The sequence below is a fragment of the Diuraphis noxia genome, unplaced genomic scaffold (genome assembly GCF_037042655.1).
Source record: "Diuraphis noxia isolate RWA-SAM2 unplaced genomic scaffold, SU_Dnox_SAM2 contig0002, whole genome shotgun sequence".
In the NCBI taxonomy this organism is placed as follows: domain Eukaryota; kingdom Metazoa; phylum Arthropoda; class Insecta; order Hemiptera; family Aphididae; genus Diuraphis; species Diuraphis noxia.
Window position 1 is genome coordinate 79,132,325 of NW_028301712.1, and position 25,817 is coordinate 79,158,141.

General features: G+C 30.7%; 1 protein-coding gene across 3 annotated transcripts in view; it reads right to left on the reverse strand.

Moving 5' to 3' along the window:
- Window positions 1–252: 252 nt before the first annotated feature.
- The window catches only part of LOC107167037 (uncharacterized), a 60,276-nt gene continuing 34,711 nt past the window's right edge, over window positions 253–25,817 (reverse strand). Inside the window, exons 2-15 of one of the 3 annotated variants that reach the window (XM_089219847.1) lie at window positions 23,659–23,711; window positions 9,782–10,151; window positions 7,758–8,006; window positions 6,678–6,899; window positions 5,138–5,466; window positions 4,893–5,058; window positions 3,838–4,089; window positions 3,588–3,779; window positions 3,178–3,506; window positions 2,900–3,114; window positions 2,615–2,831; window positions 2,259–2,543; window positions 1,021–1,123; window positions 253–944 (exon numbers count right to left, since the gene is read on the reverse strand). In XM_089219847.1, coding sequence (XP_089075973.1) covers window positions 792–944; window positions 1,021–1,123; window positions 2,259–2,543; window positions 2,615–2,831; window positions 2,900–3,114; window positions 3,178–3,506; window positions 3,588–3,779; window positions 3,838–4,089; window positions 4,893–5,058; window positions 5,138–5,466; window positions 6,678–6,899; window positions 7,758–8,006; window positions 9,782–10,030 — 2,961 coding nt within the window. In that variant the 5' untranslated portion in view covers window positions 10,031–10,151; window positions 23,659–23,711 and the 3' untranslated portion in view covers window positions 253–791. Of the gene's footprint in view, window positions 945–1,020; window positions 1,124–1,193; window positions 1,269–2,258; window positions 2,544–2,614; window positions 2,832–2,899; window positions 3,115–3,177; window positions 3,507–3,587; window positions 3,780–3,837; window positions 4,090–4,892; window positions 5,059–5,137; window positions 5,467–6,677; window positions 6,900–7,757; window positions 8,007–9,781; window positions 10,152–12,764; window positions 13,457–23,658; window positions 23,712–25,817 lie in introns of those variants that run through there. The other 2 variants (XM_089219848.1, XR_001506149.2) reach the window with 2 other exon arrangements.

The window sequence follows — 25,817 nt, forward strand, 5'->3', positions numbered from 1 at the left end:
TCACTGATTAGAATGAAAAAGCAAAACTAATTTATAAAATTTTAATTATATATTATTTCCTTTTGAATAAATAATATGTCACCACATAATATTTTTAATTTGTACTTACAGTATTTAATTTAGGTAGGTATTCAATTGTTGGTACTTTGGTAGTCATGTCTTGTAATCAATGATTCAAGTATTTTTCATACTTAACACACATACATACATTATATTCCAAAAATGATTTCATGTAAGCAAGTGGCATATAAGTATTTACAGTCTGCATTATTTAATAATCACCATTTTTAAATATAAAATACAATTATTATATAGGTACATTTAAACAATTTTATTATGGCAATCAACATGGAGTAGGTATTTTAATTTTATAACATCTAAAATAGAATAAAAAGTGATAATTTAAATAACATGTGTGATTACATGTATATATATATATGTTGTACATTTTCATTATTAACTAAATAAAATAAGATAACAATTATCTAAACATATATGTTAACTGGAAATTTAATATATAAATAACACTTAGAGTGAAAAACAAAATATTTGGATTAACTAAAACTAAATAATTTATTTGACCAACAAAATATAATTACTAAATATTTCTATTTGCATGATTAACAACTTTAATCATGAATATTTAGTATTTATACGTATAAGATATTTATTATTTATTTATAAATAAAAATTAGCTAATTACCTACTTCTAGTAAAATTAGTCAAGTAAATTATTTTATTTAAATAGAATAACAATACATTAAAAATTAGGTAAATAATAATATAAAAATCTACATCAATGGTTGAGCAAATTTGTTCTTGTTAATCGGATTGAAAACAATAGGTTTGTACATTGAATTTTTATTTTTCATAAATGGTTGTAGAGAATTTACACCGACTATAGAGCTAGCCGGAATTTTTTCATTGGTAACTTCATTTAATTCCTAATAAAAATAAAAGTTTCATTATTATATATTTAATACCAATGCATAAAAATGTTTTTTCCCAAAAGATATTTACTTTTTCGTTATTTTGTTTTTGTTTTAAGCTTTTTATAATATGTATATAATCAAGATTGATTCCAATGTTGTTGTTTTCTCGATCAGATATTGGACTGGCTGATCTAAATGGTACAAAATAAAAACACAATTATCCTAAAATTTAAGACAAACCAAGTAACATTTACTACCAACCTATATTGGTGAAATGGAGACTTGAATATTTGACTAGAATACACACTTTATCCCGAGCTCCATACTTGCTAAAACCTGAGTTAGAATTGTTAACCAAAGCACAATAGTAGTTAGTATTGCATTTACAATATATTTTTTGTTAAGTTTATTGATAACTTGTTGAAATTGTTAGGTTATTTTTTTATTTGTCAGGTAAGTAGTTAACAAAGTAGATATGTAAAAAGTTTTATAAAATAAAGAAGAATGGCTGAAATATTATTTTTAATTTCATAATTAGGTATAATTTAGTAACTTTTTTGTGCATTATAATTTGTTGTTGAAAATGCTCAACTGATAATAGCAAAATTAGGTACTCTTTATTTTAGCCAGTTATCAATTTTTAAGACAGTTCAATTGAACTACCTGAACTATGTGTTAGGTGTCACAGCATATATTAGCTAAATAGCTAATATTCCTTATTTTTAAAAATCTAACATTGAATTAACCATATCCTAAAATCCATCTTTTTTAACACTTAACCTAATAACACCTTTACAATAGTTGTTTTTTTCATTAATAGGCATTGGTTTCACTGATTAAGATTGTATATTTTTTTAAATTATTTTATAGCTTTTACCAATGCCTTATAATAATAATAAGTCACTTATTGAAACAAGTAAAAACACTTTTTTATTACATTTGTAGAGTTCATAACAAAAAAATAATTTTATGACTAATATTATAAATTAAATAGTTTTAAGTCAAAGTTATACCTAATATGCAAATCTTACAGAACATTTAATTGGTTAAAAAAATTTTCAAAAATTAAGGTTGTCATAGAAATGTAAACGATCACCATTTTTTATATTAATAGGGACTTCTTTACTAACCTGTTCATCGTTTGTTGTGTTTTGAAGTATTAAAATATATATTTAAATTAATTAGTCATGCGTTTCAAATTCACTAAGTGGTAAGTAGTAAGTAGTATGTTTTTTTATTAGGTAAGTAATATATTAAGTTACATAATTGTTAACTTTAGTCATCAATAGTAAATATGGTTTATGGTAAAAGTTGATGATTATCTACCTGCTTCTGTGCTTTGTACGTGAAGTTGGCCGAGTAATCGACACAGACACTTCTGAGTCGGAACTTGCGACAGAATGTGGTAGGGCTCCTTGAGCAAAGTCTCTTCGGTAGTTTCCAGATGTTGGTGTTGATGATCCTTTTTCAGTTCCATTGCATTGTTTACGTACAGAATTTGGTGTCACATACACCGGAGTACTTTTTGGCATTTGGTATACAACTTTTGGATGCACAGTTGTTGACTTTTTTACTGGAGTTTCTGAACGGTTATTAGATTCATGGTCAACTCTAAAAAGTGATCAGCTTAGTTAAATGTAATAGTTTGTTAATAAATATTTTCAATATGAAATAATATTTACCTAGAAGAGTTAAAATCTTTGTAATCACGCCTTGACTCCCGAAATTCAGAGAGTACTTGAGTACTAGATGGGAGTGGTTGTGCCGGTTCTCTATCACCTTGTGTTAATGTATACAGTCTCAACTGTTGACGAATGTCTGCTTTTTCTCTTTCTCGTTTTCGTTGAAACTCTTCTTCTACTCGGCGCATAGCCTCCATTTCACTTAATCTCTGGCGTTCTATATTAAATTATTTAAGTTCAATTAGAGGTATATTAAAGCGCAAATAAATATATAAATATTATTACCTTTGTACTCTGCTTCTTTTGATAATTTTTCAGCTATTTTCTTTCGTTCAATTTGCCTGATTGTACTTTGAAATGCAAACTTTTTATTTGTTGATTTTTGATGTTTTGTTCTTTCATTTATGACTGGTAACTCTTCATCCTCCAGGTCGTCTCTTGTGAGGTCCTCACACGACTTTGATACAATAGCTTTGTTTTCAGGCACATTTTTTGTATCCCTATAAATTGGATTTGTATTTGAAAAGAGTTCTAATAACAGTTAATTAGACGTTTAAATATACTTTTGATATAAATAGTTTAACGATTTATATTCAGGCAAATACATAGCTCGTCTGCCTGCAGCTAAATATGAAAACTTTGGTAAAGATGACATAGCCAATTCTTCATCAGAAGGTTCATTTCCATTTTGACATTCTAACTGACTCCAATTTTGTGATGGGAAATTACCAACTAAACCTGATTGATGCAATGAATCTGGTACACTTCTACTCAACACCCAGTTCTCATCCAACTTTGATTTGTTTTTATCTGTCGATGTTTTTCCTCTATTTAACTTAGATTTAAAGTAACCATTTGATTTGGGTGGGTTCATTGGTGAAAAATCTTCATTCTTTATAGAACATAATAAATGGTATTGTTTTAATAACCATAAAATATTCTTATTAAGCCATTGGGTAACAAAAAAACTCACTAATTGCCCATATCTTTTATCAATTCCTGTACTTTCATCTCTGGGTAGGGATAAACAGAAACTTGGCTTAGCGACTGTACGAGTTCTTGAAAATTGTGTGGCATCCAAGCTTTGTGGTGAAACTGGAGCCGAATCCTCCAATCCTCCATCTGAACTTGTTTCTTCCAAGTCTTGCTGTGGAGTCCAAGCAACCTAAAAGTTATAATAGTTTATTAAACTGGTATTTTTAAACATGTTATTTATGTATTACCTGTGAATTATGAGCTGAATTAGGACTAGCGTCTCCAGAAATACCACTATCCCCAGATTTATCACCTGAATTATGAGGTTGATCTATAATTGGTATCAAATCTTCCTCTCCACCGCTACAAATAGGACTAACTGGTGAAGGACTTTCTAAAGCAGTGAGCAAGCGCCAAGCAGCTGTTGGACTAAATCTAGGGATGTCGAACTGTTTTCTTGGTAATGTAGGTCTTAGTTGAAGAGATATGTCACCACCACTCTAAAATATTAAAATATTTATACATAAATATAAAAATACTTAGAAGTTTTTACAAAGTTAAGGGTTTTTTATTATAATAAAATTAATATAAAATATTTTTGCTCACCTACCTAAAGTTTAGAAAGAAAAAATGCAAAGAAAATATCAAATTACCTTTCATTATGTATAAATAGAGATATATACATTAAGAGGACTCGAATGTGTTGTCTCCGTCTTACCCACGTACGACATACGACATGGACAACTTTCGCTCATTAGTATTAGTTTTGATATTAGATTGGCCTATGATCAAACTTTTAAGTAAGAACATTATCTGTTTTTTCTCGCTGGCTATATTTTGTTGGGATATTTTAATTTTTAAGTGAGTTATGAGCATTTTAAAATATTATTACTTTACACACTCATAACTCAATTAAAAATTAAAATATCATAAAAACCCAATGAGAGAACACAGATAATGTTGTTGCCTAAAAGTTTGATAATAAGTAAATTCGCTCTAATATCAAAAGTAACAGCACTCTATTGAAACTGGTGAACGAAAATTTGTCATACCGTACGTGTGTAAGAAGACGGAGACAACATATGCGGGTGCAAAGTCCTCTTAAAAAAAATATTACATAAAAATAATTAAAATTAAAAAAAAAAAAAAAACAAAACTTGGCTTAATAAGAAAAAAAAAATTAAATAGTTGATTAAATGTTGTGCTCACAGAATGTATGATATTGAAAGTTTAAGACAATTCAGAGCATACTTCTCATGTTAATAATAATTACTAAAATAAAACTGTCTTCGGGGTTTTATACCTCGTCTGTTGGGCCACTGCTAGCAATGCTATCGGAAGGCGAAGCGTTTGTTTTATTAAAGCTATCAGCGAATCGATCGACGTCTTCGGAGGATCTGTTGATCTTTGTCGTATCGTTGAACTCGTTCATACCGAAGTAGAATGTTTTCGGTTTAATATCTGGCACGCTATAAACAACGCAAAATACATTATAAACACTTGAAACGTTGAAATAATTGATTGACCGGCTCTTGATATGGGGCATACCTTGTTTTAGGATTCGCTCTCTTTTCGTGGTTCTTGTTCTCGTCGTTGGAACCCGTGGCTGACGAACCCTCGCCAGTGCATCGGACGTCATCGTCGTCTTGTACTTTTGTAGAGAGATTCGGTATCGACCTGGACATCCGTTTGGCCCGGTCGGCCATTAACCGTTGTCTGTTTGAGTTCACCGGGCTCTCGCGATGTTTGTCATTGTCGGCGACCACAACCGAACGTTCCTCGGAAGCAGGATTGGACGAGCTTTCTGATGCACGGCCAACGGGTGGATGGCGGAATTCCTTTTCTCTCAGTCTTTCTGTCACACGTTTCAATTCGGCCTGTAAAAAATAAAACAGTTGGCCGGTAAGTTAGTATTTAAAGTCATTACTAAAAAAGTTCGGTTAACCTGCAGTGACTTAAACGAATACGTCCGTAAAAAAAAAAAATAACGCAATATTTGTACGAACGATAAAGCAGCATTATATATTATATATTACAAATGAAAAAAATTTGTCTACAAATGCGTTTTTTTTCTTTTTTGTATTGCGTGAACATTACGCCAGAGTGACGATCCCTGCAAAGATCGTATTATTTCGCGCGCCTGGACCGGTACAGTCAATTTGACGCGTGCCGGCGGATATCCTATTATTCCTACACCCGCGATCTATAGCCATAGTTGCTCGACCTATTGAGTAACCGGTCCGCGCGACAATGGACGTCCCGAATAGCTGCGCAGCTGCGGCATTGTTATACACAACAGTAACCTCGCTGTGTTTAAGAGTAAAGTATAATATGCGGAGGGGTCAAATATGCTAAAATATTTTGTTGTTTAGGGGAGGCGAAGGTTTAATGGTGCTAAAAAAATGTGACGATTTTTTCGATGTTGTATAATAGCGAAAACCCTTATATATAATAATAGTGCGTGCATTTTAGATTGAATTATATAGTACACATACCTATATAATATATATACTCCATAAACTATATCATGTTATATGCTGCAATACGCACTAAGCTGTGTTATTATTTCAGAAAATTTCGATAATTATTCTTTTTGTCATAACCGAACAAAATAATATGGAATGACGCGTTACCAACACTATAAGTGTATATCGGAAATATAGTGAATATCATATACAACATATAGATGTGCGTACACGAATGAGTCTATAATTTTCTACATCACAATTAGTCGAAAATTATGTGTGTATTTACATTTTTACAATATTCTAAGATGTAACGATGAAGATGTGTAACTTACATCACGCGATATAAATAGAATATTGTAATTAAATTTGCAGAACCCTAAATTCAATTCAGTTTTATTAATCGATGTTCACTTAGACTGTTTCCGCTGCCCGATTGTAATAAATTGTCATTCACGAAAGTGGTAAAAGTTGAACAACTGTATAGTATCATAATTTATATTATATTATGGGATTTTTTTTCAAATTGTATAATAAAGAAAATACGATATAGGGACTACCAATTGAATTGAATCTTTTAAAAACTAAACCGTTTGGAAAAAATATAATAAAAGTTAACTCACTTGAAATTGCGGAGAAGACATGCTTCGATGAAGATTGCTAGGTTGTGGTTTAACTTCAGGCTGAAACTCTGCGTTTTTTAATTCATCTCTACTGACTTTACGTTTTGTCTCAGCTCTAGTCTTAAATAACCTCAATCTTGGCATACCATTGTTTTGACTAGATCTGCTATTATCCCTGTGATTTTCCCAATGTTGATACGAGTCCGGCGAAGAGCTGTCCATCTAAGAAACAAAAACAAATAACTTATATAAAAATATCGATTTCACATCAAATTCAATAGCTAGGTACATCAAGACATCAGTAATTTAATGCCAGGAAGATATTTTATTTGAAGTTATATTTTAATTATGTCGTTAAATAAAAAATTAAAAAATACAAATACGTTAAGGTTATCATAACTAATTATACTTATCATAACTGGTTATAATATAGACGTACGTCTTGAAATGCATGCTATGTATATATTAGTGTTTAAAAATTTCATGAAATTTAGAATTGAAAACATTTCATGAAATATTTTAGTAATAATCATATATTAATGTTTTAATTTTTACGTATAATTGTCATAACTTAACTTCACAACTTTATAATATTAGGGCAAATAATAACTAACAAATCATTGTTAATGGGTTTTTTTTTTTGTTAGGTTATTGATAATCAATCATCATTAATATTTGCATAGAACAAATTTTAATGTTTCACGTTTTTGTGAAATATTTCATAAGATATTTCATAGTTTCATATATACAGTGGCGTACCCAGGATTTTCGAATGGGGGGGGGGGGGCTAAATCTATATCGGTATTCGGTACCATAATAAACACAACGTTTATGCTTTGCTTATACTAGGTCATTGTTACTAAAGATGATACGTTGTATTCAATACCGGTTTTTAGAAATATCATGGTTTGTACTTTGTCTTTTTTAATATAAAATGTATTCCAAAACATGGCCAATGGGAGGGGCTGAAGCCCCCTAAGCCCCCCCTGGGTACGCCACTGTATATATATATATATATATATATATATCAAACGCGGTAATAATCAATATATACAATACTATCTACGAGTATATACTCACTCCGTTATGATGCAACGAAGATGGAGGCACTTGAGGAGCTCTGTATTTCTTTTTAGAACGGGACATCCTGCCTTTGACAGCGCCATTGTCTCCGTGATTGTGATGATGTTGGTAACCCATCGGTGGTAGTTGGCGGGAGTCTGAAAACCGTAAATCTGGTTCGCTGGTATACATATTGTATCCCATACGATCTCGTCTACCATCCCTAGGTACGTGTCTCTGAATCTCATATCCATATCCATGTTGGATCTACGACAAAATTGTATCTAATAATAAATATTTAAATTTTCCACCAAAATTATTATTATTATTTTAAAGTTATTTAAATTATTTATTTTATAAATTTGTATTAAAGGTAGAGTGAGAAATATTTTAATTTATATTTAAATTATTTGCTGTATGCTGTATTAATGCTACCATTGTTGCAGTTTTTGATAGTAAATATTTAATGACGGTTGTATTGGCTAATCAAAAATTGAAAATTCCATTTTTGGGTTAGTTTAAATAACATTTTTTTGCAGTTCAATGGATAGTTTTTTTTTTTAAACTTGCAATTTGTTAAATATATTATTTATAAAAATACAAGTAACGTTGATAATATTGCCAGATATTTGTAATAAGGAGTTTTAGATAGGCAAACGTGGTACATGTGTGCTTAGGTGCAGTGTGTAAAGTATCATAACTATTTTTAGTTATCATAATAATATTATACCATTATTAATATATTTTTATCATAGCAAACATGATTTGTATATTATATTTATTTTAACAAGATTTTGCAAGGTTTAATTTTTAAAATTAAATAACGGGTTCATGGTCAGAGTTATGTTTTATGGAATTATTATAAGTGAAAGATTGATTGATATTATTTTTCTTCTGTATGACATAAATTTAATTTAATTTTATTGTTGGTTAAAAATAAATAGCATAACATACAATTAAATATAATCATTAAATACTCATAATCATTATTATTTTAATCTGTTTCAATCATTTATTTATTGTATTAATATTCACCAAGAGTTTTTTAATAACGAATAATTTGAATCTTGCCACATTTCTCTCTTATTCTTATATATTTTATGATGTCGTTTTAATTCTCCTATATATTCGGTATTGTATTGTTAACTTTAATTTGTTAGTCTAATGTGAATGATTTTTATTCTTATTTCATATTTTATTTTATTTTATATACTTATTGAGAAATGTTTTTCTTTTTTCGAAAGGATGTACCTATACAAATATTCTTGTTTTATTCAAAAGTTGTATTTTAAATTACTATTATTATTACATCTGTTAACTCTCTACTCCATCACAAGCTTAGGCTTAAAGGAGTAGATATATTTCTTTATTTATATGATTTATTGTACAAATAAAAAAAAAAAAAAGAAAGAAAAGAAATACGTATAAACTGAAAAAGTAAGATAATTTTCAAAATACCTGTAATACTATTATACGGATTATATTTACAATTTAAAAGTAACAACTCAGGTAATTTATACCAAATTATGAAATACTTATTATACGTATATTATTCAAACCAATAAATACCATTGACTTACTTCAATAGTTAAGTAAAACTATAGGTGTTTCTAGTACACTGAGCTAACCATTTCTGTACCAATAATTATTCTAAAATAAGTTAAAGATCGATAAAAAATTCGTAGATATTATGCTGAGCTCGCGCGTAAAAATACATTTCACACAATAGTATAGGTATAATAATTATATAATTATAATAAATCTATAGATCGTGGATTTTCGTGCAATTATTTATTGTTCTCTATTTTATATTTTTATCGTTTTCTGCAACAGGAAGTGGACTTTCTTGTTTGTATATTGTTGAGCAATTTTAATTTAAAAATGATTTATTTTGCAATTATTTTTGCAATTTTTATGATTTTTACTGCATATTATACGGTCAATTGCGATACTGTTTCGAGCATAGACACATCCCTGCTTTAGATCATATAACTGAATAATAGTTAAAACGACATCAGGAAAATCGCAAATATTTTACTCACGTCGTCCGGGTGCAAATACTCGTACGGCCGTTTGCCGTTTATGGTGCCGGCCGCGTGCAGCATGGACCCGTTTTCGGTGGCCCTGAGCCGCGGTCGTTGTTGGCCCGGCACGTTCGGCGGCAGCACTTTGGGCCCGGTGATCGGTTGCCTGAAGTACTGAGAGCGCGGGAACGAGTACGCCCACGAGTGCGGCGGTATCGACCGCGCGTCGTACGACGTGCTGCTGCCGTGACTGTTCGAGTTGCCCATCGCTGCGGCGAGTGATTGCTGTCCGACTGTGCGACGGCGTTGTGATGGAACAGGACACGAAGACGCGTCCCAACCTCGCTCTCTGTGCGGCGCGGCGTTACACCGACGATCGGGTCCTCATCTAAAAAAAAAAAAAGAAAAAAACGAGCAAATTAAATTATGTAATAATCGACGGCTTGATGATGTATAGTGTAGTACAGCCGATACACATAAAAAAGGATAGCGTCGTCGACATATATAGGTACCTGCAGAGCAGTAAGACTAAATTTATTTACACAAGATTTAGAATTTTAATATTCCGAAGTTTTTTTTTCCTCTCTCCGTTTCAAATGGTTCACATACGTATTATGTTTTAGGTCTCGTGTAATTAAATGGAAAACTGTACTCCAATCACGTGAGAACGTTCTCCATATCGGTTTTAACATTTAAAATATACGAGCTTTTAAGTCTTATGTGTTTTTTAATTTTTTTTTTAAATTATTTATTACGTTATGATGGTTTAATAACGTTTGAGTATATAATTATTTGCGTTTAAAATTCATTAACAAAAAAAAAAGAAATGCGTTTATATAAGAACAGGCGGAACGAACTAAAGTGTTTTTATTTTTATATTATTTTAATTTATGCATTTTAGGCGTATTTAATTGTGGAACTTTGGTGATCAAAATATTATTTATGTACAGGTAACGTACAGGTACGTGGTTGCGTTTTTCCGTATATCATTTTTACTAGCGACCGGCTAACGTTTCGAATTTCAAATTTACTGTTGAATACTATTCTTAATAATTATAATTGGGCAATAATATCATGATTATCATATCGGGGAAATTAAAATTCGTTTTGAAAAAATAGAAAATAAAAACAAGTGTGAAACATACTAATTATAGGTAATGAGAATGGGAAATAAAGTCGTATTCGTCGAGTTCACGTAATAATTATTTTACGACTCGTAAAATAACATTCAAATTAGTTACGTTGCATATACAATATACATAATACATTAAACTTAATGTTTATATCGCATATATATATATATATATATATATATACATATTTATTACTATAATACAATCGTACGACGAGGAATAGAATATTTTAAGCCAGCTAGACGACTATTACGATATTAACGACATATTTGTCACAATCAAAATATACATTGACTCGAAATCGAATGTAGATTATATCCAGTATATAGAAATATAGTCTACACCTACATAATTTGTCATAGAGTGTATCCAATTGATACATTGTATAAGTATAGTGTTTGAAAGAAGTTCAATATTATATCGCCTCGTCTTAAATGTGCATATAATATTTATTATAAAATAAGTATAAGGAATTGTATATGTAATGAATGTAAAAATAATAGCCATGATGATATACAGCATTTGATCAGTAAGGAATGTGTTAAAAAAAAACAAATTGTGTTACTATAACACTATAATAACATAACAATGATTATAATATTAATCACGTTTATTATATTATGTGCATAATACAATACATTGATCACCATAATAAGGGCTATTAAAATTATTAATTTATTTAAATGAATTAAATTTATATTTTATTAATCGGCATTAATATGGTTTAGAAAAGTAAGTTTATACTATGTATTAAAGATTTAGTCGCTCGTATATTCAGTTAATGAATTAAATATTGTATATAATTGAATAATATTATTTAATATTTAATGTTATAAATTTATAATTAATAAACATAAAGTATTGCACCTATAATGGCTCTCGATCTATTTAATTTGAAGGGGAATCTCCTAATTAAACATTTAAAATGATTTTTTATTTTATATTATTTAATGTCATGAAACGTTAATCCCACGGATTGTAAAAAAAATTGTTGGTTTTCTGCAGTGTTTGAACATAAACGTTTATTATAATATTATTATAGATAAATTCATTTTTAATGCACATTGCATGTTTTAATGGCAAATGTTTATGACATTTTGCTATGACATTATAATATAAAGTAATTTTCAAGAACATAACATGAGAAAAAACTCGATACTTTAACCTATAACTGTATCTCCAACAACAGAGCACCATCTTATACAGCCAATTAAGTCTCAAGTCGATTTAAAAAAATAATATATTATGTAATTTTTAATTTTAATCTTATCAAGGTTCGATTTTTCAGATGTTTGGCACACTCAGGTAGTTGGGTTTTCAATAATTTTAGAAACTCGCTGTGAAAATCCAAGGTGGACGTAATCACCGGTATTTCCTGATTATAAATTATATTATTATATATAGAATAGTGGTATCCGCCTTATTAGTCTGAAGAACACTCAAAGTTTATAACACGTGTACTCAACAAATCATTAATTATAAATATTATAAATTCTTATTATATAGTAGTTACAATGTATAATCAATGGTAATATATCTTAACATTTTAAACAACGGCGCATCAATGAAGTCCCACCTGCACTTTGTCTAATTGATTCGGAAAATATGCTAATATTTAGAAAATGGATTGGAAATTCGTAATTAGAATTTGCAAAAATTGAGTCGATAACTGCAAATTAGGTTTTAGAATTATTAAACATGTCTTATGATATAAATAGTAGTTTTATACGCTGAAAGCCATATGGCACATATTTTGAATTGACCAGACAAAAATGTCAACACGGGGCCAACCTCACGAACATATATGATCCAATATACTGACATACAACTCTAAATGGCTGTCGGAAAATAAATAGTAAAAAAAATACCTCGAAACTAGCGGGTGCGTCCTCCTGAAACCCGTTCTTGAACATGATTACACGATAACTGTTTACATGATAAACGTAATATTTATCATGTACATTGCAGTGGCACGGCAGTTTAAAAACAATAATATATTAATATAATTATTGTACGCGCGTGTTGTGCGTTCTCTCGTCGGCCGCCGCCGCCGTCGTCGTCGCAGAAACCTTATCCTTTTAAAATACCGATGGACGTATAATACGTCGGTGCAGCACTCTCCTTGTGACAACAGCACACTGCGCGGACGGCGTTCGGGTCGGCCACTCGGACGGTTTTCGAGGACGAAAGCCGAGAGAGCAAAAGACGGTAAATCTCGATTTCCTGACGCAAACACGCGCCTGACAACCGGCCACCGCACACGAACTTTGCAGCGCGATATCGAACACGCGTCCGCGGACAAGGAACAACACGACCGTGGCGGAAACGATGATACACGTGACGAAGACCGCCGATAGCGTATATTATACAGTTGTTTGTTTCGGAAGGAACGCTATACGCGTATATGTATTATATTATACAGCTGCTGTGTACGACACACGGCGAGACGCGTGTTGCGTGTGTGTTCCGTTACCGGGTCGGTTCCGGCGAGACACCGTTATTATACGGCCGAGAAGCGAGAGACCAAGAGAGTGATTGACTGAGAGACCGGCCGAGAGAGAGTGAGTGAGAGCACTGAGAGCGATAGCGATGGAGCGCTGGCTGGAGACGAGCGTAAGCCGCCGCTGCCGACAAGTCGCGATCCCCCACCACACGCGCTCGCGGCGGCGGAAACTATAACGCCGTCGTCGCCGACGTTTGCAATCGCTCGACCCGCCAGCGTTAGCCGCCGACGCGTCTCGACTCGCCGCGCGATCGCAATAAATAACGACAAGTATTCGAAACACATAATATTATCATAATAAACAATAATAATATATCATATCGGTTGCGGGCATAACATTTTTTTTTTCTAAATTCTTTCTCTACAGTATCGCGACTCGTCCGCAAGCCCACGCGCGAAAAATTTCACTCGTTTTTTCCCTTGCTTGTTTACAGTATCGTTCCACCCCCCCCCCCCCCCTCCGAACATAATACATACATACAAACATACTTTTCGTAAGATCGGTGTTTATATATTATTGTATATACATTTTTCATAAAATTATATTAAACTATTTACATGGTGATAAACAAAATATATGCACAATACGCGTTCTAAATTAGCGCTGAATAGGCGTATTGCGTATATATATATATATTATATTCCTATAAATAATACCGTTGTTACTTGCGCACGGAGCGTCGCATGTTTAAGAACCTCATAATGTCATAATATACGAGATTCGCGGACGGAAACGTTCGGAAAGTCGTCGATGAAACATTTATCAGCAAAGTTCTATATAAGGTTGCACAGTCCGAACACGATAAGCTGCACGCCGACTATATCCTGCAAGTAGTTTTTGGTAAAAAGGCCATAATATTTCATTCTTATATTAAACGGTCCATACAGTTTTCTCTATATTCAATTATAAATCACGTCGTTATCCTGATTGAGAATAGTGAGAATCCATATACTTTGTTATATGAAGAGAAAAAATATTTTGTACAGTACAAGTGGATCGAGTCCCGATTTGATCCATATTTTGCCCCGACGATATGCGTGCCACCTGCTTCCCGAGGATTACACACCGCGCAAGGTAAGATGCAGAGATTTACCTTTAATCTATATATATTATTCACAGGCTCGTTTTAGGAATAGACAATTTAAGAAACGCATTTATGGCCGTTGGTAAGAAATTTATTGTATTACCGACATGACTATACATATAGTAATGTAGTAATACAAGTGCAGAATCTAGGAAAATTTGAGTGAAAATATAAATGCCATACAAAATATATACAAGCACTCGAAAATAATATGCCAAATAATTTTGTTAAATACATGATGGGTACTTAAAGAATTAAATGTGGGTAACAATTCTATAGGCGAATCACCCTGTATATATAAATTATAATTTATATAATATCGCGAGCAAGAGGTATACGATTAGCAACAGTAATCCGTCTCCGTGCTACGCAAATTATATTTCCACGCTGCCTCTATAATATAACTACTTAAAAAACAATTCTCAGCCACGCATTTCGTGTGCGTTTTTCCGGAACCACGGAAAACGTTTATTATACATCCGCACGTTGATGCAGATGGCAGTGCACGAGCAGAATAGTCTTAACCTCCGCGCGAATTCGTCGAAAAATTTAGTGCTAAATGTGGGGACAACAAAGTACAGCTATTAATAATGACAATCCATACGTCTTTGAAACAGTCGCTGTAAAAAAAAAAAAAAAAAACTGAGCACCGTCAGTGGCGCCAAAGTCCTAAAAATCTAGTAGGGCGAAAAATATTTCAAGAGGCCCAACATCTTAATATCAGAAAAAATGGCATACCGTGGAGAGGAAAATGGTCAATATGAAGCGGCCATATCTTAAATTTTCAAAATATAGTACCTTAACATAGGGTTCGGCGCCACTGAGCACCGTGGTTTGGCATAATACGTTAATAATTATGTAGGTATACCTACATGATATAATTATGAGCACCATGCATATTCGTATATAAGTGAGGACGGTTTAAGTTCGAAAGTCTGGCGCATTCTTTTTATTGGAAGCCGACAATCGCATTAATCTCGACTAATATATTTTGTCATCTCTATATTATATTGTAATCCCTTAATAATATACACAATAATCATATAGTACAAGTGTATAAAATTTCGTTTCTAGAGGTTACAAAATTATTTTTCGTTTCTATTGCATAATTGCATATATAATAATTTATTATGTACTGCACCTATATATCTACAATAGTATAGACTATACAGTATGTAGGTTGTAGGTACTCACGGGAGTCGTGGTGAACTCAAGAGCATATTTTATGCGACGATCGACCGGGATGAAACACGTGTTTTGTGATCGTTCAATAAGAAGTCGAATGACTAATGCACGTATTATACACTTTCTTAAATTATTTTCGCGATGATGTATTATGACATATGCCTATGAAGAATGTGAATTTATCTAAATATGTTAATATTTCGTAAGGTACGAGCGAGCGAGTTCTGTTTTAATTTTCACTACTTATATTATGTAATAAGTAAATTAGTTATAAAAACCGTGTATTCATTGTTATACAATAATTACTGTGGCAGAAGCACTGCCGTCATTGAGATAGGTAAATAAGAAACTCGTAAATCGAAAAGTTTTTATCTCACGCGTCCAGATGATAAATAAATTGTCATAGTTAGTGTTTTGTAAGTTACGTTACTTGTTGCTACAGCCGGCACCGCCCGCATCCATTTTGTGCAATACTGCAATCCGACCGGTATCACGGACGATTTCCTTCCTTATCTAACCCGTACAAATGCGATAAAACAGTTTCGAACAGAATATATACGATAAATGCTCAGAATGCAGTGGTTTAAGTATTACCTATGTGTCGTCGTTAACAAGGAAGTAGGTTTTGAAAAAATGTAGGTACAACACATAATAATCATTGTACCTACTGATAAAATATTATAACACCATATAATATTATTTAAATAGGTCATAAATACGGGGTATCATTATTGTTCCCGTATCCTGTACCAGGACCAGGGCCATGGGCATCTAGTACACTATACCTAATACGTGACATGTGATACATAATTCACATGTATACCAATTATATTAATTTATTATAATATGTATATTGGTACAATGGTACTCAATATCAAAAAATGTGTACAACGAATCTATTTACTTACTTACGTAATTCATAACTATATATAATATATATATATATATATATTAAATAATATAGATTATTTTTAGTTTAATTTTAATTATTCTTTTGGAAGATTCCATCACTGAATGATTTTCCTCGTCTTGTGTATCATGGCGTGTTGTTTTATATTATTATGCATATATGTTTATCTTGGTCATATTTTTTATTTATTGTGTGAAGGTGAACAAATAGAGATTTAAAGTTTTCTTAATAAAAGAAAAATTAATTTTTTTTTATTATTTCTTTTTCATATTGATTATTATTTACAAGAAAACTGGTTCCATACAACTACAATCTAGTAGAGGTAGGTTCCTAAGCTTAGGTATCTAATGTTTAAACCTTATCATATAAAATATAGATTAATAATGATTAATGAGAAACATTACGCGATATCTTTACCTATACTATTTAACCGAGATGGATACTATAATAGAGCATTGACTATGAGGCACATTATAATATTATTTTCGATCGTTAAAATAGTTGACAGTTTTATTACATTTGTTAATTTTAATACAGGCATCATAATATAATGTTGGTTTGATGGTTAGATTTTTTTTATCATATGTTTGTGTACTAGGTATAGTAGGTAATTTTTTCTCATACAAATTGGCCGATAATAATTTCACTGTAGCATATTTTTGCAGTTAAGCTACAACGTATACTACGATGGCAACGATTCAGCCATGTGACTCATGTGACCAACTTTTCTACGTACCTACACTGATTTATGGATGAGAACAATAAACAGGTTATTTTCTTATAGTAATTTTATATATTATTGTACTAGCCGTTCAAATATATATTATTTTTATTTTTTAACTGTTATAATAGGTATACGTATAAATAGTAGTAAATCTAACGTATAATATAATATTGTATTAATACTTTTTTTCGTATAGAATAAAAATTCAAAATATCATTCACCTCGACAATCGACATTATGGTATATTACTATATGTCAGTATAACTTACTAGTTATACTGACGATCTATGGGAACCATTTAGGTATTAATCCAAAATTAAACAATTATCGTCTATACTTCTTATAACTACCGAATATATGCATATGTAGTACAAAACTCTACGGGTAGTCTGCGGTTATAAAATTCCACGAGGAACAGTTTTTTTTTTTCATTATTACAATTTGTTTCACAACAAAAAATATGCAACAACAAATAACTGCAACGCGCCAATATTATAATATTATTATAAGGTAGGTACGTATTATTTGATCGTTTTTCATACGATACTTATAATTAATAAGTAATTTATTAATTACATGTGCACTATACACAATTACAATATTATTGTAGTTGCATGCATCCGTCACCGTTGCACACGTCATCACCGTCATTTATTAGTGATCGTTCACCGCCGTCTTTACATTACACATAATCGTACGCGTTATCGTATTGCCCGCGGTGCTGCGAAAGATTCGAGCGAGAGAAAGCAACGTAATATATGAATGACAATTTATAGTCTCGGATAATCATTACTTTTATATTATTATTAATTTGATCGACGTCCAATAAGTGAAATGTGAAGGTCGATGGCCCGCGCGCGATTCGTCATCGGACCGGTTCATGATGGGTTTCAGACGGTGGCAAAAATAAGCACGAAAAATTGTGCATGCATACGAAATGAAAAATGTACATATTTTATACGTCGACGTCGACCGTAAAAACAGGAAGAGAGTGAAAGGGGTTGCGGCGGCGGGCACTGATCGCGTAATTTAACGGTTAATTTCACCGGTGGTTCAAGCCGGCGGCGCGGGGTCCTACGCACTATTACTGCACCTAAAGCGGCGAGCTCACATGTGCAAACACACACACACACTCACGATAATAGTGTAATATGCAATATGTAATATGTCTAGCCCCGAGACGTGCGCATATCGTTTCCAACGAAAGCCTCATGCCGAATGGAAATCGAGATGGCTTCGGGCTGTAATATCGCGGTTCTGGGCACCGGAATAGAAACCAAGTACGTATATTATACCTACGCCTCGGGATCAATTATATATTACTATATTATATCGTATTCCGATATATTATAAAATATAATCTGGCCCTCCACGACGTGCATAACACACACGTGTAACTCGCTGAGAAAAGTGAAAACCCATCACCCATCACGTCCTAGGATTGGTATATGTATTATATATTATTACGTATATTGTGCGTGCTATTACGACGTACGTATCGTTGTCAACAACCCCTTTCTCCGAGTGCCTCGAGTCTGTTCCCGGGGCGTCGTTTCGATAGCTTTCGTTGACGTTGAGAAACGTCTGCTCGAATTCCGACTATATATACGCAAAACACTCGTACTATTATATATTATAGACTGTGCAGCATTTTGGTTTTACACGTTTGCGCCGTGACTTGGTTCGTAATACAATAAAAGTATATGAGTAACGTATTATAAATGATTACAATAATTAGGGCTACTGGACGATTATGATATTAAAAAACTTAAAAAACAAAACGTTAATACCATATATATATACTTTAATCTTATATCCAATCTATAGTCTATACGGAATCTAAAAATATCAAGGTAAACCCATAAAAAAAATCAAATGTGACATTGAATAATGAACGTTACAAATTATGTCATTCATTATCATATTTGTTCAAAATAAACTATACACTTTTAACAGATTTTTATTATTTATTTTTTTAAACTGTTCCTATTTCATATATTATGTGCATTTGAGTGAGGTGTGACACGCCGACAATATAATAATCCAAATATAATTAAAGTATTGGCATATTGCCGACAGGCGTATGTATGTAAGAAACTTTTTTTTACTTAAATAATTTATGACACGATTGCGTACTTGAAGAAAATTCCATCTGTACGCAGCGAATCAATAATAATACAAATTATAATTATTTTTTTAGATGTTCTTTAAAATCTAGAATTCAAAAAATAAGGAACTACTTACAATGAATAATAAATACTAAAAATTACTTAAAATAATATGAAAAAAAAAATGTTCAGTAAAACCATAAAGGTAACTTCTACGTCGTACCAAACAGATTTATAATTTGTTTAGTGTAATTCAAAAGTGTAATGTGATGTGCGAAACTAAATGAATAAATTAGAAATATGTAAAAGTCATGATTATCCTAAGCCCATAATATAATAACGATTAAAATACATCTCAGTTTTGGTACAGCAGTGTTCCGCCCATATAATAGGTTTATACAATGTGCATTATTATTTCATTCATGTATGATAAAGATGATTAAGAGATGACAAAAAAAAATTTTTTTAGGTGGGGGTGGCGGGGAGTGAAATAGTGTGAGAGAGTTAGTCATGTGTCGTATAACTAACACCCACCACTTACTTCTTTACCGATAGTCTGGGATGTATAATACATTGGTGCTAAAATATTTTAGCGTACACGAAAATAAATCGCTCATTTCGTTTGAAATTCAAACCGTCAAATCTTTTAGTTGATAACTGCTACGATAAATCGAGTCAATTGCAATATTGTGGCAATTATTATTCGGAAGCTACAGCTGCGGGGCGTATATTGTTAATTTACTGCGCTGCGCAGCATTGCCGAAAGAAATCCTCGACCAGAGGAAAACGCGCGCGCACGGAAAAAAAAGATAAAAACGTTCCTGCTCGAAAATAATAGCAATATGATCAATATAGGTAATGTTATAGATTTTTAATATATTATGCATATTATACACTGCAGAGTGCTGACAAGACCAGCAGACATTCAGCTGTTTACGCGTACTCGTATACTGCATTCTGCAACATTATATAGACGCATTATAACGGTTATTATGGAATATTGCAGCGCATAATATATATGTTTATTATATCAAAACGCCGTCGTGGAAATATATTATATATTAGTTATTAAATCGTTCAGAAATAAGAATCGTGATAACCAGCGGTAATATTGTTTTGATATACACGGAAACCTAATACGAGCGCTATAGTTTCTAAAATGGGTTGATATTAACGACTACATTCTTGAAACAATCACGTTTCTGATTGTTGCGGCGTAAAAATATGAAATAATGGTAACAAAACAAAATATTATAATATAATATATAAATAGAGCATTATTATATATTTTTTATGCCACGTCGTGAAAAGGGTTAAGATTTGATACTAATGTCGCGCCGTTTTTGTAATAAGGACAATATTATTAATACATTGTTCTTAACTAATATTACAAGCTCAGGTCTGTAGGTAGATTGAATTTCACGGGCTAAAACCTTATTAATATATAATAATAGTCTATATAAGAGTAAACATATAAAGGCACATAGGCAAATATTATATCGTATTATGTATAATATATTTTATCAGCGATTGCGGTATAGAGGTAGGAGAAAATTAGCGATCAAGGAATAATTTTTTCCTGTTTCGTCCAATATCATTATATGGATAGATATTCATTATAGATAATCAAATTTTACATTTGTAGTTAGTTTTAAACAAAATATTTTAAGCTAAATGAATCATATTTTTTAATTTATTACAATTTAACGCAACAGGACTATGTTTTCTTATTAATGCAATATTGTCGACAATTGTATGCATAATAAAGTATTAAGTAATCATTTTTTCTTCTAAAATAAAAACTTTAAAACGTTTAAGTTATTTTATTACGTTAATAATTATAATTGATTTAAAATATTTCAATAAACGCTTCTTTATTCGCTAAATAATAAAAAGTAACAAATTGGAGAGCTGTCTAGCTTATGTTGTATAATTTTTTTGAAGGAGGATTTTTTTTTTAAATTTGATTCCCACATAATACAGAAAAACATTAAAATAACAATTGCCCATTATTATTACACTAAAATACGTAATATTTTTGTAATAGGTAGATATTATTATCAACAGTCATATGTGAACTCTTTTAAGGATTTTCTAATTTGTTAAAATAATTTCGTTATTATTAATTTTATTGTAGTACTTACGTAATGTAAAAAAGTAAGATAGGAATGTGTTTATATAATGTTTATAATAATAATTACAATAATAAATATTATGTTTATAATATCATAGGTATTAAGTGTGGGAGTAGTCGTTTTTCAATGATAATTTAGCCATACGAGTATGTTTTGATAAATATATAAGCTGTCAAGGACGACGAACGTAGTTATTTTTCAAACGTTTGATTTTCACCTTTTACCCTCAACGAGTACTGCCGGCACTGCCGCCAGGTCATAATCGGTGGATATTAAATTGCAAAAACCAAAACAGATTATAAAAAGCTATAGAGAAAATCGTGACATATAATAATGTTATTACAATTAACGTTATGACGTGCTATATTTTGTTTTCATGAGCGTGGGGTTCGAGTACCCTGCAGAGGCCGACCAACACTCAGAAAATTGTGTTATAATATCTATGAAAAACGTATACTAATTTAATGGAAATCGGGTATGATTTCGAGCCAATTATATTTGTTCATAAAAACATGAATATAATTTTCATTAAACTGCGAAGTATTTGGTGCTTATAATTAATTTAATTCCAAATTTCATTATTCTAGATGACTTTATACTCAATTTAATCATGTTAAATTGAACTAACTAAATTACATACTAAATCACATCGCAATATACAGCGTTCCCATAGACTTTACTATGCAATAATTTTATGATTTTTTTCATAAATCTTGAAAAGTCATAATAGTAAAATATAGAATTAAATTATTATTTACTCTAGAAATCTAGAAATATGTTATGTCATAAAATGATATACCATGGTCTTTATGAATGCAAAGTTTAAAATTATTTAATTTATTGTGGTTTTTTTTTTTTTAAATATTTCAAGTACAATCTAAATATTTATAATTATTACATAAATAACAAAATATGATTTATCATTAGAACGTATAATTTAAAACTATATACCTAAGTAATATCTTAATGATTTTTGTTCGAAATTGCTTATTTGTCGAAAATACAATATTAAATATTTCAATGGTAACACCTATAAATGTTTAATCTTTTTTTTTTTTTTTGATTTGAACTTTCAGTGATAACTATTATAGTTCAAAAATTAAGATTATAACTTAATGTTTAATTTTTAAAATATTATACTTAATTTGGATTTTATTTCAATTAAGTTCCTTATTAAAAAATTAAAAAATAAAGCAATGTTTTTATAAAATAAAATTATAATCAGCAATTATTTTATCAAGTAGGTAGTTTAAAATTCTTTCATAAATACCTTTTAATTTATTATCATTAAATATTATTTAAATGAAATTAGTAAAAGCATTTTTTAAATTTAAAAATTTATTACGACAGTTATGTCACCTACCTATCACTTCTATTGGTAATTATAATAATCACTGATATTATAATGTAATATAAAATAAATATACGTATATGCACTGTCGTAATGTTTTGGTTACAAAAAAGTTTAATTTTAAAACTATTACTTCATTGGAATTGGCCAATAAAAAATAGTATATTATCACGATCTTAAAAAACAAAGCACTATTTTGTTTTGTTATCGATCATATTATATTATATTTATTTCCTTATCAACCAGCATAAATCAGTTTTCGTCAAGACCCGCGGGGTGTTACAAAAAAGCGGCAGTTTGTGTTGAAAAAATATGTATAAGAAAGTTAAAACATTAATTATAGAAACCGAATGGTCCTCACTAACTATACTAGCCAGTGTAATTTATTTTTTATTTCATTTTAAAGATTTTTGATTTCATCTTATTATTTTAAAAAATATTGCATTTTTTACTACCTACACGTTTTGTTTTATGTCAAATTGTTTGCTAAACATATGTATTTTGTAAATTTATTACATTGTTTTATGCATAGAGACTTTACGAGGAGTAAAAATGTACTGTAAATGAATTAGTAAATACGAAAGTTTTTTTGAAGAATTTCCATGCAGTACTCATACTTTCTTCAGAAATGAAATAATATACCAAACAAATATCAATAACATTGAACGGTCAATTTACCGTTTAGCCAATAAAACATGAATAAACATGTACTCATCATGCAACGATGCCTACATGGTTTTTATCCTTATTTAGTTACTTACCCTTTGCGATGATGCGTTTATAATTTTTTTAACTCCGCGTCTTTCGAATTGTTCTGTAAAAAAAAAAATACGTCATCGATTAGTTAAATATTTCAATATAAATAATAAATATATTTTATATAGATAAAAGGAATATGAGTGAGTCAAAATTCGTTTGAAATAAAAAACAATTAAATGATTACAGAAGTAAAAACAATGCGTTTCTGTTAAATAAAACATTTTTAACCACTTTCTCTCGATTCCTTATCGAGTGACACGAGCTAATCTAAAATACGGATGACACTACAGTACACATATAAGAAAAAAAAATCCAGCTGAAGGTAAACGACCCCGCTTGAGTCGGTTAGCCTACATTTAAACTTTTGCGGAAAATATTTTTGTAATAAAAGTCCATTGATAACATAAACACAACACAAAATCGTAAATTTTTTAAAGAACTCATAATGTACAAAAAGAAGTGCTTTCAAACAAAATAAATATTATTTAACTTTTAAGATAAATACATTATAAACTCATAACAAATATAAAGACATCACAATTCATCGGCAAACATTACATTACACATGTAAGAGAAAAAAGCCAATCTTTCGTTAATCGATACTTTCAAGCCTATTATTGTTTTCTCATTTCTCACATAGGATCAAACCAGTATAATAAACGCATTTATATTATTTAATATGTGGTTATAACAATCAGAAATCACTAATCATTAATCAGTATTCACCATTATTCAATTATTATTATCTAAATGAGTATTGAGTATTTTTATTAATTCATTCGACGAGAATTTAATGTTGATTTCAAAGAGTAAATTAACTTCCGATTTCTATTATATGATTAAAATCAATTTACAAACAGAAGGATTTCGTTTTTCTCGTCTCATAAGATTGCTGATACCTCTCTCTGTCTCTCTCTCTTTCTCTCATACTGCACTCTTGCAAGCTTCGTGAAATTGCTTATTTCTCACGCGGATTTCAATTATTGTTATTATCATATACATCTAAAACCACACGCGGTACACCGGGGTACTGATGCAATCCTAACCGTTAATGCACGTATATGTATATATAGTCAGGTAAATACAACATACAAAATATATTCACTTGACTCTGTACTTGACAGATATGAAGTAATATCGGCAATGAGAAAAGCGAATCTTTCAAGTGACGTATCTACGATATACAATAATATGCACAAGTATACGTTCAATTGAACTAAAAATCATTACCAAATGTAGTTATATCATTTTTGCTATAATTTTTTTATAATAAACTATTCACTTTCACTTGTTATTTTTAAGTATGTATTTCTAAAAAAAAAAATTATAGGTATACAACGAATACGACATAATATACTAACTATAAAATAATAGTAGATAGGTACTTTATAGCGGTAAATTTAGTTATATTGATTGATATACCCTATCATTTCACAAACGAAAAACCTTCGAATTGCAAACATTGACAAATACGCAAACCGTTCGATATTGTGATCTAGTTTGTGAATAGTTTGCTACGGTTTTCTTATTGTACATGTCTTTTTAATTTTCCTCATTAAAAAAAAAAAATATACGATTCTCAAGATTTGTCGAACGTTCATTGTAAACAATTTACCAAAGTTGTAATACAACATCGTTGTTGACCGATAAAAAACCAACAGTAAGTATATCGTTGTGAGCATTTTTGTTCTCATCGCTTATAACCCGTAGGCCGATACGGATCGTCGAACATCACAGTTCTCCTCCAGTCGACAGGAAAAAAACTCCTTGTAATGATTATCGTTTTTCCATTGCTGTCTTTATGCACCGGAAGAGTAAATTAACAAGGTCAATGGTTCGGAGACGAAGCAATTTAAACTCAAATGACTGTAGCATCAGCAATAGTGTACCTAATATATTTTTTACGTATTGATGCGGTTAAAAACAGTTGGGAGATGTTTTTAGATGGGCAAACAACGAATAGTTTTTAAAATGAGACCATTTAGTTCCATGTTAAATTTGATTCTTGACATCTGTCAAATAAACTTAAACATAACGCAAAATTAACGAATGACATATAAGACATAAATGTATTGTTTTTTTTTTTTACAATGAAAAGAGAGTTAGAAAAAATATAAATATTAAAATATTAAACTATTCATATTTATCTGCCATTCTTTTG